Source organism: Phyllobates terribilis, unplaced genomic scaffold, assembly GCF_046119375.1.
Source record: "Phyllobates terribilis strain yellow unplaced genomic scaffold, ASM4611937v1 Scaffold_1__5_contigs__length_1240528914, whole genome shotgun sequence".
Taxonomy (NCBI): domain Eukaryota; kingdom Metazoa; phylum Chordata; class Amphibia; order Anura; family Dendrobatidae; genus Phyllobates; species Phyllobates terribilis.
The window spans coordinates 1,135,036,036-1,135,049,248 of record NW_027362761.1 but is presented as its reverse complement, the minus strand read 5'-3'; the positions used below and the strand labels follow the sequence as shown (position 1 = coordinate 1,135,049,248).

Below are 13,213 nucleotides of genomic sequence, written 5' to 3'. Positions count from 1 at the left end.
TGGCATACTCGTCTGCCAGGGCGGCTGTAGCAGAAGCCCCTGTTGGTTTTCGGTCACGGAGGAACTGTCGGAGGTCCTCTGGGCAGTTCCACAAGAACTGCTCCGTGACGAACAGTTCCTGGACCTCCTGGCGGGTAGTAAGCGCTAGACCCGAGGTTCGGTGCTCTGCGGCTCTCAACAGCGCCCGCATATGATCGGTCCAGGTGTCCTTGGGGCCACGCAGCAGGCTCCGGAACTTCTGGCGGTACGACTCGGGAGTGAGGTTGTACTGCCGGATCAGGGCCCGCTTGATGCAGTCGTAGTTCTGTACCTCCCCGGCAGGTAAGTCCCCCAAGGCATCCAGGGACTTACCCCTCAAACGGGGGGTCAGGTATCTGGCCCACTGATCCCGGGCCAGATGGTGCTGAAGACAGGTCCGTTCAAATGCCACCAGAAAGGAGTCCAGGTCCCCATCCTTCTCCAGTAGAGGGAAGTCCTCAGCTCGGACTTTGGACGACTTGGTCTCCTGATGGGTTGGTTGCTCTAGCGGAAGCCCCCGCTGGGCCAGGTCCAGTTGGTGCTGGCGCTCCGCAGCTCGCTCTGCACGCTCCGCAGCCTCCCGGCGCTCTGCAGCTTCACGCTCCGCAGCCCGCTCCGCAGCCCGCTCTGCACGCTCCTCCTCCGCTGCCTTCTCTGATGCTGCCAGGAGGGTTTTGTAGACGGCATCGCCATGAGACTGGAGACTTGCCATAGCCGCTTGTAAAAGGGCTTGTGATCTGGACAGGCTGGGCTGGGTAGGTGGTGGGCAGCCCACTGCAGGACCGTATACTGGGGACTGGCTCCCTGAGGTGCCCGGGCTGGACTCCTCCTCGCCATGAGTAACAATGTCCTCCCCTCCTGCCACACGGACCGTAGCATTAGCCTCCTGCAGGGTCTTGCTCCTGGTGCCGTCTGCCATCTTGGTAACTGACACCGCTGCAACCCTGAGTTTGCACACACCTTGTTATACTTTTAGCCTGACCGTCTAACGTTGGGCTGACCTTAAGACTCAATGGGATGAAAGCCGGCCGGTGGGTGCAGCTCTCTGGCGCCCCCTTACCTCTCAGGTCAGTCAAGGTACTGCACCTAGAGAAAGTAGTGCCAGGAAGCTGCAACCAGCGCAGGGAACACGGTAGAGTGTTCCCCTTCAACGTCACTAAACCGTAACGTCACTACACAGCACAACTCGCTAGTGCCCTCTTAGCCTCAGGTCAGTCAAGGAACTGCACCTAGGATAAGCGGTCGCCAGAGAGACTGTCCTGTAACCTACTGGGTATCGGGGCCCTCTGTAGTGAGGGTGGTATATATATCTTCCTTGGCCGCGCCAGGAATATATATATCTGAACCTCCGACCGTCACTACCAGCCTTCCCCAATCCCCAGTTGGTATGCTGCCACCAGTCCCTATTTTAGATATACGCCCAGTCCGTGAATGGGCCTATATCGGGTCAGGAACCAACCCTGGGTAGCGTTTTTGGCTTGAGCCGAGCTCACACGGACGTGCGTTCGTTATGCAGAATAAAAGGCAGGCCCACAATTACTTGAGGTAATTGATTATAATAATACACTAGATACACGATATACAACTAAATATACACAGGTATAAGGTCAGGCTAAACTATACAACAATGGAATACAACACACAGAATCACCACAGCATATCAGTTACCGGTTTCTTGATTTTCTTGTGACGCAGGGAGAGGATTCTGCGGTCGCAGGCACGGTTCTTTGTTACAGGCTGAGGCCTACCACCGCATGGTCAAACTGCTCCTCCCCTTGGTGGCCTCAGCTGGTGCTCAGATGTTCAGCACACCACTCTTGGGTCAAGACTGACTTATCTCTTGTCTGTCCTGCTATCTTACCTGCCCCGTCCCGCCCACTGCTGGTGAGGTCAGCTGGCTCAGTCTCCACCCTCAGGTCTAACTTCGATCAGAAGCCCAAATTCTATGGAACCCAATAACTTCTTCTGGGATGGTCTCATGATACCCCCAGGGGTTCCCATGGATTCGGGCCGCCGTAACCGACCTTTTGATATCAATTATGATACCATACGGTCCTCAGGAATGGCTCCGCGCTATATCTTGGCTTCCAGAGCACGTACAAACGTCTACCGCGGAGGCTTGTGTGCGCAATGGCTCCGGGACGCCGTGATATTTTTTTATTGGCCCATCCCACGCAACATGCGTGTACTATTCATGTTTCTATATCTTATGCCTCCATGCTTGTGACAGACAAAGAAACTAGTCCTATGGGACAAATGGTCAGTTACAGATGGACGAAGCACCCCCCCCCCCCTGCTGGCTGTGTTTCCTCTCGAAGCCTTTGAAGCTCCTAGCATTCAAGTGTTAAGTAGGCCCTGGCTCTTCTTATCTCACAGGAGCCTGGATGGGGGAAACTATCTAGTTGACTTTTTAACAGAAGGTCCCAAGGGTGGGGGCTGCTGAAGTGTGGCCATCCCTGGATATGATTTATCTTTACCAAGATGGCGGCTACGGGTTCATCACAAATATAAAAAAGGAAAATTTCAACTCTGCTGGACTGGAAAAGATGCGGTCATCAGGTTGTATGTGGTATTGCAGCTTGGCCGTGTGCTTCACTTGGGGCCAACATTGGAATTGAAAAAATAAAAAAAAAAAAGTGCAAAACTCATTTTATGGTCCTTACCATGTAACATCGTTTTGTTTAGGGCTCTACGGAAATGAAGACCAATAGTTATTGGAATCGCCCTTAATTCTGTGCAATATTTTCACCTTGAGACTTTCCATTTAAGAGGTCTTTATCGAACCAGATGCCTTCCATCACATTCCCGGTGTGCTCCGTTACAGTAAATGGACTCATGTTAAGTAATTAGGTATATGATATGATGCAGGGTAGATGAAAGGGTTAGCGAGCATTTATTTATTTATTTATTTATTTAAACTTTCAAAAAAATTAATAGAGAAAGAACAAACGAGAAAGAAAGAGAAATACAGAATGGAGACAGTTTATTATTTTTTTTGAGAGAATTGATACAAAATGCACACAAAATCTCTACAGTCAAGATCAAGTGATCTACAGAGTAGGAGGAGACGAGCACAGGCTACAGTTCACACAATATTGGGATTACTTGCACTATACAAGATAATTTCAGGAATTTTTTTAAAGTGCAAACACAATTGATTGCCCTTAAAGGAATTCTACAGATCGGGGTTCTGTACAGACAGCCAATGTATACTTGTTGGCAGTGTCTATGATGGAGAGCTCTGCACCTACATATAGCAGAGGCGGGCATTGTGAATCTGGGACCATGGTGCTGCCATAGAGCAGTGAAGCCGCACTGTTGGATGGCCATCTCCATTTTATGCAAGAATCTGAATCTTTACAGCAAAAAAGGTTTTAGGCTTGGTTGGATAAACTGCCAAGCTCCTACTGGTTTGGTTGGATAAACTGCCAAGCTCCTACGGGTTTTGGTTGGATAAACTGCCAAGCTCCTACGGGTTTTGGTTGGATAAACTGCCAAGCTCCTACGGGTTTTGGTTGGATAAACTGCCAAGCTCCTACGGGTTTTGGTTGGATAAACTGCCAAGCTCCTACGGGTTTTGGTTGGATAAACTGCCAAGCTCCTACTGGTTTGGTTGGATAAACTGCCAAGCTCCTACGGGTTTTGGTTGGATAAACTGCCAAGCTCCTACGGGTTTTGGTTGGATAAACTGCCAAGCTCCTACGGGTTTTGGTTGGATAAACTGCCAAGCTCCTACTGGTTTTGGTTGGATAAACTGCCAAGCTCCTACTGGTTTGGTTGGATAAACTGCCAAGCTCCTACGGGTTTTGGTTGGATAAACTGCCAAGCTCCTACGGGTTTTGGTTGGATAAACTGCCAAGCTCCTACGGGTTTTGGTTGGATAAACTGCCAAGCTCCTACGAGTTTTGGTTGGATAAACTGCCAAGCTCCTACGAGTTTTGGTTGGATAAACTGCCAAGCTCCTACGAGTTTTGGTTGGATAAACTGCCAAGCTCCTACGGGTTTTGGTTGGATAAACTGCCAAGCTCCTACGGGTTTTGGTTGGATAAACTGCTAAACTGCCAAGCTCCTACTGGTTTGGTTGGATAAACTGCCAAGCTCCTACGGGTTTTGGTTGGATAAACTGCCAAGCTCCTACGGGTTTTGGTTGGATAAACTGCTAAACTGCCAAGCTCCTACTGGTTTGGTTGGATAAACTGCCAAGCTCCTACGGGTTTGGTTGGATAAACTACCAAGCTTCTATGAGTTTGGTTGGATTGGATAAACTACCAAGCTATTACAGTCTTTTTTTGTTTTTTGTTTTTTGATTTTTTGATTTTTTTAAGTCTCAGATTACACAGAGCTTTAAAAAAAAAAAAAAAAAAGAAAGAAGGGCTCTGTTATTCTTCGCTGTTTTCGGCATAATATTGGAATAGGTCCTAACAAACGAAAAGGCAGACTGCTGTATTCAGAAGGGGATCTTAACCTCCTCTAAGCGATTAAAGAGTGGCTTTGTACCTCCTGCAAGCTTTTAAAGGGATTATCTAGCAGCATCCACAGCCGCTCGTTTAAAGGGAATCTGCCGTTACAAAAAAACAAAAACCCAAAAAAGACTATTAACGTATAAATTTGGGGTTAATCTATAGGTTAATAGCGTTCTAAAGCTGTGCAGCTGCCGCAATGACAGCCCGGCTGCCAGGAGGAAATGCACTTTATTTTCTCCAGCTTTCAGTCATAGAGGCACGTCTATAGTGGCTTTCAGTCACTGGGAAGTACATGGTGAGCGGGAGCTGTAACAGAGTGCCGACGCTGACTGACAGTCGACTCATCAGTACAGTGCCATATCTGCAGGTTAACAGCATTTTGGAACATGACAGGTTCCCTTTAAGCATCAGAAGTGACTGTAGTGGATGACATTACGATCCACACACCAGACTGCAATGAGTGTATGATCGACAGCTATAGTGCACGCATCCTATTGATTAGGGTAAGGTACATCCACGCGTTTTGGCAGGTTGTGGGTCACAATGTCATCAGAAGTGAGCGGCCACGGATGTCGCTAGATAATCCAGCAACAAAAAATTTGTCCCATTTTGAAAGAACATAAAAAAGGGAGAGCTCACAGACTCCCGGAAGATTTGGCAAGTCTTCCAGGTGACTCAAAAGCCTCTCGAAATTTTTGGGAAAGTAGCACTCCAGGAAAAGTTTTCTGTGCATAACACAAAAAATAACTAAAAATCGTGCCCCCATTTATCTGGTCGCAAAATGAAATTTCTTTAACTTTTAATAAATCAAGGAAACATTTTCAATATTCAAATAAATGCTACTTTTAATTGGCTCCTAATTAAAAAAAAAATAAAAAAAATAAACCATTTATTAATTATGATCCATTAGTTGAATGATTATTTTTTCCTTCTGTTCAGAGAATAATTTAGTATGAATAGCTGCCTATTAGTACGTGTAAACGTTAAGATGAGTGGTTACATCTGAAGATTAAGGAAATGTAGAAAGCCTTTAAGGAGAGTTAGGAAAATTCAGTGCGTTATCTAAAATCATCGACAGATCATAGCAGAAAAAAAAAATGATTACGACGGAAGGAACACACAGATCATGCTTGATAAAGGCACACTTTATAGCAAGGTTTCGATTGAGGAATCAAAAGAGAAGAGGATCAATAAAAACTGTACAGATATCTATACACCATGAGAATCTCAGGAGAACATGCAGGGCAGAAGATATTGTCATTGTAGAATTTACAGGAATTTTTTGGAGAAATTCACACTTTAAAAAAAAAAAAAAAAAAAAATAGTTTGACAAAATCAAAAGTTAATTTAAATAAAAAAAATAAGATATATACATATTTCAGAAATGTTTTTTTCTTTTTTTCTTTAAAACAATAGTCGTTGAAAAATATGACAATTCATTATTTCCATAGCCCTCAAATAGCTTTTGAGCTGTGGATTTATCTATTCACCATCATAAAAGCAGACTGGATCGGAAAATTGACCACCAAATCACCAAATAGAGAGTCATTATAAGTTTTGTTGTATTAGAGGGTTTTTCTCATCACCATAAATGGCTAAAACAGCATAAGGGTTTGCAAAAGCAACTGCTTTCTCAAGATCAGAGGGATTTTTCATTTTATAGTTCACTACTTGTTACCGAGGTTAATAGACCAATAGGCCAGCGGCTCAACCATGCCACTGGTCCGATCAGTCAACCATCCAGGAGAGCAACACCCCTTACTTTCGGCAAAGCAGGAAGTCTCCGCTCTTGAATAAATATCTTGAGACAAACCTTTTCAGTATAACATGGCAGTAATGGTCCTAAAGTCAGAAAAACATTTTAACTTTGATGGGAGATCAGTGACCTAGAACCACCACTGATGACGGGATGGAGAAGTTCCATATCTAGAATCATTGGGTTTCCACTATGAAAGGGTGTGTTCAAGCTGGGATTATAGAGAGTTTCTGTTTCAAAACCGGAGAAAAAAAAATACTCAGAGGAGGTCAAAAGCCATGATGTTTGATTGGAAACTGACTGTTTCTGCTCAAAAAACTCAGCATAAATATAGGATCCATCAGTGGTTTCCATACGATCTAGGATCCATCAGTGGTTTCCATACGATCTAGGATCCATCAGTGCTTTCCATACGATCTAGGATCCATCAGTGGTTTTGGGCATTGAGGGGAGATATCGCTTGGGGACCTCCCAAAAAATAATTATCTTCTAAAACATCTCAATAACATGTCACAAAAGTGAGTGAAGTTTAATTACCCTTTAAATAACAGGGTACCAACATAAGTCAACACTATTTGGCTTCTGTACGGTCAACTTAGTGTACCAATGAAGATCATTAGTTGTAAATTAGGACTTTTTTTTAATATTTAAACACAATCCATGTACCGTAATATTTACATCCCCTACCGTTAGCCTGTCCTTATAAGATCGGTCATAAATACAAGATGTAGCACATAAAGGAGAATCTTGGCACTTGAATAATAACCTTTTTCCACAATGGAAATAGTGTTATAAACAGACACATGCAGTTTAAAAAAATGTGCAATTCTGCAATGTTTAAAAGTGCAAAGAATACAAAATAAAATAAGGAAACTTTTTTTTGCACTAAAGGAGGGCTTTGTAATCTTAAAACAAAAAAAAAAAATTAAAAACAGCACTAAAATCTAGAAATACCTGATTTCTGATATCCAGAATTATCTTGACTGCCCGAGCATGGAGTTGGGGGTGAAAAGTTGGCTTCGGAGAGCTTACTGACATCACGAGGCGGTGATGGGGGTAATGGTAGTAAAGTGCTATTGGGACTGCTAATGTCTCCTTCAGCCACTAGGGTGAGATCGGCGACATTGTCATCTTCCACAGTCTGGATATTTCCCGTGGACAAGTCTCTGGACAGTCTCTCTCGTTTGGGGATGTTTTTTTCTTGAGCATGTGGAATCGGGGATAATGGAGTGTTAAAAGGAGCATAGGGTTTCCTTCCAGCAGGTGTCACAACGTCATGTTTGTCTCTTTTGTCCAGTCCGCTGTACTTGCTGGATTTGTCTCCACCATTCTGCATACCTATAAATACACTGCATGACCCACTATTGCCTTTGTCAAGGCTACTACTCTTTTCAGGCCTCCTCTTCGTGGGGTTTCCTGATGTTAGGCCGGAAGAAGTTGTGTCAAGTGGAGAAAGACGGAGAAAATCTGGAAGCACCAAGTCTTCTTTTCGGAGGAGTCCTCTCTGGTCTTCTGCCCGGTTACTCTGCGCTTTAGAAATCAACTCAAAGAAAGCTGCAAGTAAGAAAAAAATATATAGTAATAAATTAATATTTCTTCATGACCAAGACCATCTTCACACATCTGTATTTTGTGGTCCATACTCTGACAACGATGCATGTACTGGCCCGAGGGTCTCTTGAAATCGAGCTCGGTAGCCTCATACATGACTTGAGGAGTTTGGGTCAGGAGACCCACAGCGGGTCTATGCAGTAGAGGGTGTCATTCGTCTCACATTGATATCACAAGGTCCTTTGTGTTTTACACAAACCTGCAGGAAACTATCATTTTTTTTTTGCCAAGATCATAAAAACGTCAGCCAATGTAAAGATATAAGAAAAACACAAAATACCTATAATGCCTTTGACCAAATGTTTCTACGACCTTGGAAAAACCCCTATAAAAGTACAAAACAAACTTGCTGTTTTCTGTCGAAAATAAAAGAAATAAAGTTTTCAAATCATAGAGAAAGATTGAACTTCATGGACCTAGGTCTTTTTTTTTTTTTTGTTAACCTATGTAACTACGTATTAAATTTGTATATTTCTTGGCTATTGCCATTTTTATTTTTGAATTATATAAATCACAGTAATAATAAAGAAAAAGAATACATACATTGCCCTGCCAAATACTGAAAAAAAACCAACACTTTTTGGGGCCAAATCTGTGAGTTTAAAGGGACTGTCCAGCCAAACCGAAACGCAAGTCAGCATGAGAGCATGAGTATCTGCGATTTATACAGCAGGTCTCAAATCTTCCTGCTTAGCGGCTTCTTAGCTCAACTCCTTTAGGGTAGAACTGTGATACTGCAGTCTTCTCCAGTTACCAGCATGGCTCCAATCCCACATGAGCGCTCCTATTCTTTGCCGAGTTGCACAGTGACCGTTGTGCGGGGTGGAGAGACTTCCTTCAGTGTAAGCCTGTGAAGCCTCAGAACGAGGGTCCATACACTTACAGAGAAAGCGCATTGCGTCTCATACATAAATCCCTGTGTGAGCAGTTTAGTCACGTGGGCAAGAAGAGCACCGGAGCACCGCTGGAAACTGGGGGTGACAGCGATCGGCAACTATATTTATACATTTACATAGAATTACGGTACATAAGTAATTAGGAAAGTTTATGAAATAGAATTTTGGTGGAAAATTTCTTCATTAAAAAGACTTTAGATTGAGCCATTACACTACTAAAAAGTAATAACCTAAAAAAGTGTGAGCATATTAAAAAATGTGTAAAATAACCCCCACAAAAATATATATATATTTTTACACAATATGACAACATACTCTGGCCGATAAGGGGCAAATAAGAAGATTCTGGTATGCAGTATATATTGTTTTTCTGTGCAAAACAATAAAAAAAAATGCACAAGTAATTCAACAATTTCCGCCTTTACCTTCAGCTTCATCCAGATTAATCTTATGCTGCTTCTTTTTACCCATCCTCATAACCGCTTCATCTTTTTTCTGTTGTCTGACATCTCTGCTGCTTCCTTTGCCGTATTCGCCCTTCAGTCGGATGGATGAGGATTTCACCAGAGGCCGATCTTCTCCCTTGACCAATATCATGAATGTGAGTATCTCCATCTCCTCTAATTTCACAGATACTAAAACCTTACGACATCTGCTACAATAAAATCCTCTGCAATGTCCTAGAACTGTATCCCATACAAAGATGAGGAAGGGATTTACTGAGGATGTCTGTTTACGAGCAAATATCTAGAACCCAATGCCATAGGAGCACCAAGACCAACCTCATGACCTGACAATGAGCTACTTGCCATAGAGACAGTCCAATGCAGCTGGTATGGGGTGCTAATAAGAGAATGGACCTCACCCAGGTTGGCCTCATTTTAATGAGATGTGACAACCTAAGTAGACATCACAACTCCATGGATGATCCTTGGTGGAATAGGCCAAAGATCACAGAAAGGGATAAAATGGACTTGTTGCTTGGTGCCCTCTTTGTATCATCTGATAGTTTGCCTCTATAGTATGCATGGGTGTACCTATGTGGCAACTAAGGGCTTTTTGGGAAAGACAATCCAGCCATGGATGGTTCCTTCTCCTTTGCCATTTGTTGTAGGACGTCCCTGTCTAGTGGGTTCTCAGTGTAAGTGGGTTGGGAATTAACTAGAGATGATCAAGTCTATTTGTGGTGCCTTGGTCCAGTGTCAAGGCTGGTTTCTATGGCCGCCGGTTTTCATTTCGAGGCACCTCTGATGCTTACTAGTCCCTGAGATGCCTATCATGACATTGCGGGACCTAGTAAGTCCCAAAAGGCACCTAAGATGCCGGCTCAGAAGAGAGGAGCAGCTACGGTGAAAGACCAAACCCTGAACCTGGGCAGCGTTAATCTCTAGAATTGACCCAAGGGTCATGAAGGTTTCCATTTTCCTGGTGTCTTCCTCTAGTCACATCTAAAGCTGCTTTTAAATTCTGATGGTTTTCCGTGAAAAGACCCAGGAAAAACAAGGTGAACAGCAGCCTTGGTTTATAACCCATCTGAACTCTCATGTCGTGCTCCCTTCTGGCAAATTGCAGAATTCTAAGATTTCACAGAAATCTAAAAGTTCACATCTGCATTAATGTATATAAATACTGCGAAATGTAATAAAAAAGGAAAAAAAAAAACATTTGCAAAATGAAAACTAGCAAAAATGGAGATCCCTTAGGAATCATAAACGTAATATTGAGATCAATGGTGTAATTACCATGGAATTATTACTCCTGGAGTTTGTCAGCGCGGGAGTCGTTTTCATCGTTGGGTTCCTGGACTTGTCTGCAATGAAATAACGATACAATCCGAGACTTTAACTAAAACATAATTCAGCTCCGTCAAACATAAAGCGACTATTCACAGCAGAGGCCAAGAAGTGCGGGGATCAGAAATGACACGGAGGTGTGGAAATGTGGTTTTAGTGCATCGGATTTTCACAAAAACTTATTCTTGTATCAGTCTCCAGAATGGGAGAAAACCTAACACGGCAGCCAATTTATAGAAATATTATGTTAAGCATTTGACAAAAAAAAAAAAAGATCATTTCTAACATTTTGTCGACCTAGCCTTGTTAGTGCCAAAAAAGGAAAAAAAATATATCATCTAGCATTTCTATAAAAAATTAGGACTCACCCTTAGTTCTGGAGCTCTCCTTTTCTTCCAACACAACCCTTTGCCCATCCAAGGTAGAGATGGGGACACCTAAATCTAAAGGTTCCTGTTCTCCGCTCTAAAAACAACAGTGAAATTAACACATTATTTTAGTTTTTTTTATGGGGGGGGGGGGGGAGGGGATAGGGGATTGGTGGAGCTACAGTTATTTACAAGACTATGAAATATTTAAAATAACCACCATCGTTTGTCCCCCCCCCTCATAAATAAGCAGCGCTTAAGGTAAGAAACTTTTGTAATATATCTTATCATAGAAATCTGCTTCTTTCTCCTCTGGGACTGATCGATCACTCTCAATTCATGGGTAAAATCGGTCCTCAGTAAATACAGATTTTCCTATTGCTGGGATAGGAGATGATGATTGGTGCTCATAACATTCTATGGAGAACTGTAACCATTGTTTCTAGAGAACTTGCAGTAGAATGTCTGTCTGCCTGTAGCTCCTCCCTGCTCCCCATAGAATTTTAGAAGCACCAACTGTCATCTACCAGGAGGAGCTAGAGGCAGACAGACATTCTACTGCAAGTTCTCCTGAAACAATGGTTACAGTTCTCCATAGAATGTTATGAGCACCAATCGTCATCTCCTATCCCAGCAATAGGAAACTCTGTCTTCACCGAAGACAGATTTTATCCCTGAACTGACAATAAATGATCAGTCCAGAAGGAGAAAGAAGCAGATTTCTCTGATCAGATATATGACAAAGTTTCTTATTTTTTGTGTACTGTCGATTTATTAAATAAAAAATTAAATAACTGTTAGTCTTTAAATCTGCAAAACTGAATTTATGAATACAACCGCGACTTTAATAAAAATGAAGAAAAAAAAAAAAGTTTAATTTGGTCAATAATATTTTTAGATATTTTTGATAAAATAGGAATGGATCTCAACAAAATGTATTTAGACGATTACACCGGTGCCCCCCCTCACTTCCTTATCGGAGAGCAATCGGTACGGATGGGGGTCACACCTACAGATTCCTGGTGGGATGTGGGCACAATTGGCGGACATTGTGCACCTGTCCTATTCTAGTCATTAGAAACCAGGAAGGATTTGTGGACTTGTTTGTGCTGCTGATTATTGAAGACGCCAAGTTCAGAAAATTAATTAGACATACGGTTTTATTCAACGCGTTTTGAAGTATAATATGGTTTTTCCTGAGGAAGAACTGTATTATACTTTGAAACGCGTTGAATAAACCCGTCAAATCCATTTTCTGAAATTGGCGTCTTCAATAATCGTCAGCGCGAATAAGTCCACAAATCCTTCCTGGTTTCGATTGCAAGTGGTTAGGACGCCCTGTGGAACCGCAGCAGCTGAACTTTCTTAAACGCACAATTCTATGGATCATTTTAGCACAATCTGATATTCTTAATTCTGAATGTTCATCAGATAAGACCCTATTGCACTACTTTTTCTCCAGCCTATCTATTCTAGTCGTTGCCAGGTGTTGGAGGGAGGTCTACCGGCGCAGAGTGCTAGGTGCCAAGTGGAACCTCAAAAAGCCACTTTGCCCTATCCAGTGTATTTAGATAAAGGGTTAGGGTAGCAAACCGACACTTGACGATGGTGCAAGCATCTCGGCAAGTAAGGGGACATTCCAGTAAGATCAAGTTATCATCAGGATAGGTGAAAACTAGTAGATCAGTTGGGGTCCAGCATCCGAGATGTCCATCAAGCACCAGAAGCCTTTTCTCCATGTGACTGATGGAGATGGGATAGCAGTAAACATGCTTGACCACCCCTCCATTCAAACAAGGAACAAAAAAGGCCACTCGTTTTGGTGATTTGTGAGTGTCCAACAGCCGAGACCCCACCAATCTCCTACTTGTCAGTATTTCTCAGGGTAGGTGGTAAGTGAAACCATTTTTAGAAAAAAATATAAAATATTTAAAAAACATTTAAAATCGCAACATAAGATCAATCATCAACAGAACCTTCCTACAAAAAGGTTAAATCAAATGGCGCACTTACCAGCCTCGCCACCAGCTCGCCAAGATTCAGCCCATATTTCGCGACAACCGGACGCAGGACCTCCGTTACAGGCTTCGTTGGTTTGGCCTTCAGTCCCACCGACCTGTTAATTGGTACAAGGTCCAAACTAAATAGAAAGAAGAAAATATTACTTAATTATTAGTCCATATATTGTTTCATTTCTTGGAAATCCATCCTTCATTCAACACCTCACTGATTAGTGTTGCTTTTGGGTCATATTTAACGCTTTTTGTACTAATCATCTACTATCGAGTTGGAATTTAGGTTTCAAAAA

General features: G+C 42.7%; 1 protein-coding gene across 4 annotated transcripts in view; it reads right to left on the bottom strand.

The window, feature by feature from the left end:
* The window catches only part of RGS12 (regulator of G protein signaling 12), a 169,659-nt gene that overhangs the window by 21,314 nt on the left and 135,132 nt on the right, over nucleotides 1–13,213 (bottom strand). For all 4 annotated transcript variants that reach the window (XM_073647582.1, XM_073647576.1, XM_073647590.1 and 1 more), the window contains 5 exons: nucleotides 12,919–13,045; nucleotides 10,906–11,002; nucleotides 10,487–10,554; nucleotides 9,170–9,326; nucleotides 7,192–7,791 (listed from right to left, as the gene is read on the bottom strand). In XM_073647582.1, the coding sequence (XP_073503683.1) occupies nucleotides 7,192–7,791; nucleotides 9,170–9,326; nucleotides 10,487–10,554; nucleotides 10,906–11,002; nucleotides 12,919–13,045 (1,049 nt within the window). The remainder of the gene's footprint in view (nucleotides 1–7,191; nucleotides 7,792–9,169; nucleotides 9,327–10,486; nucleotides 10,555–10,905; nucleotides 11,003–12,918; nucleotides 13,046–13,213) is intronic.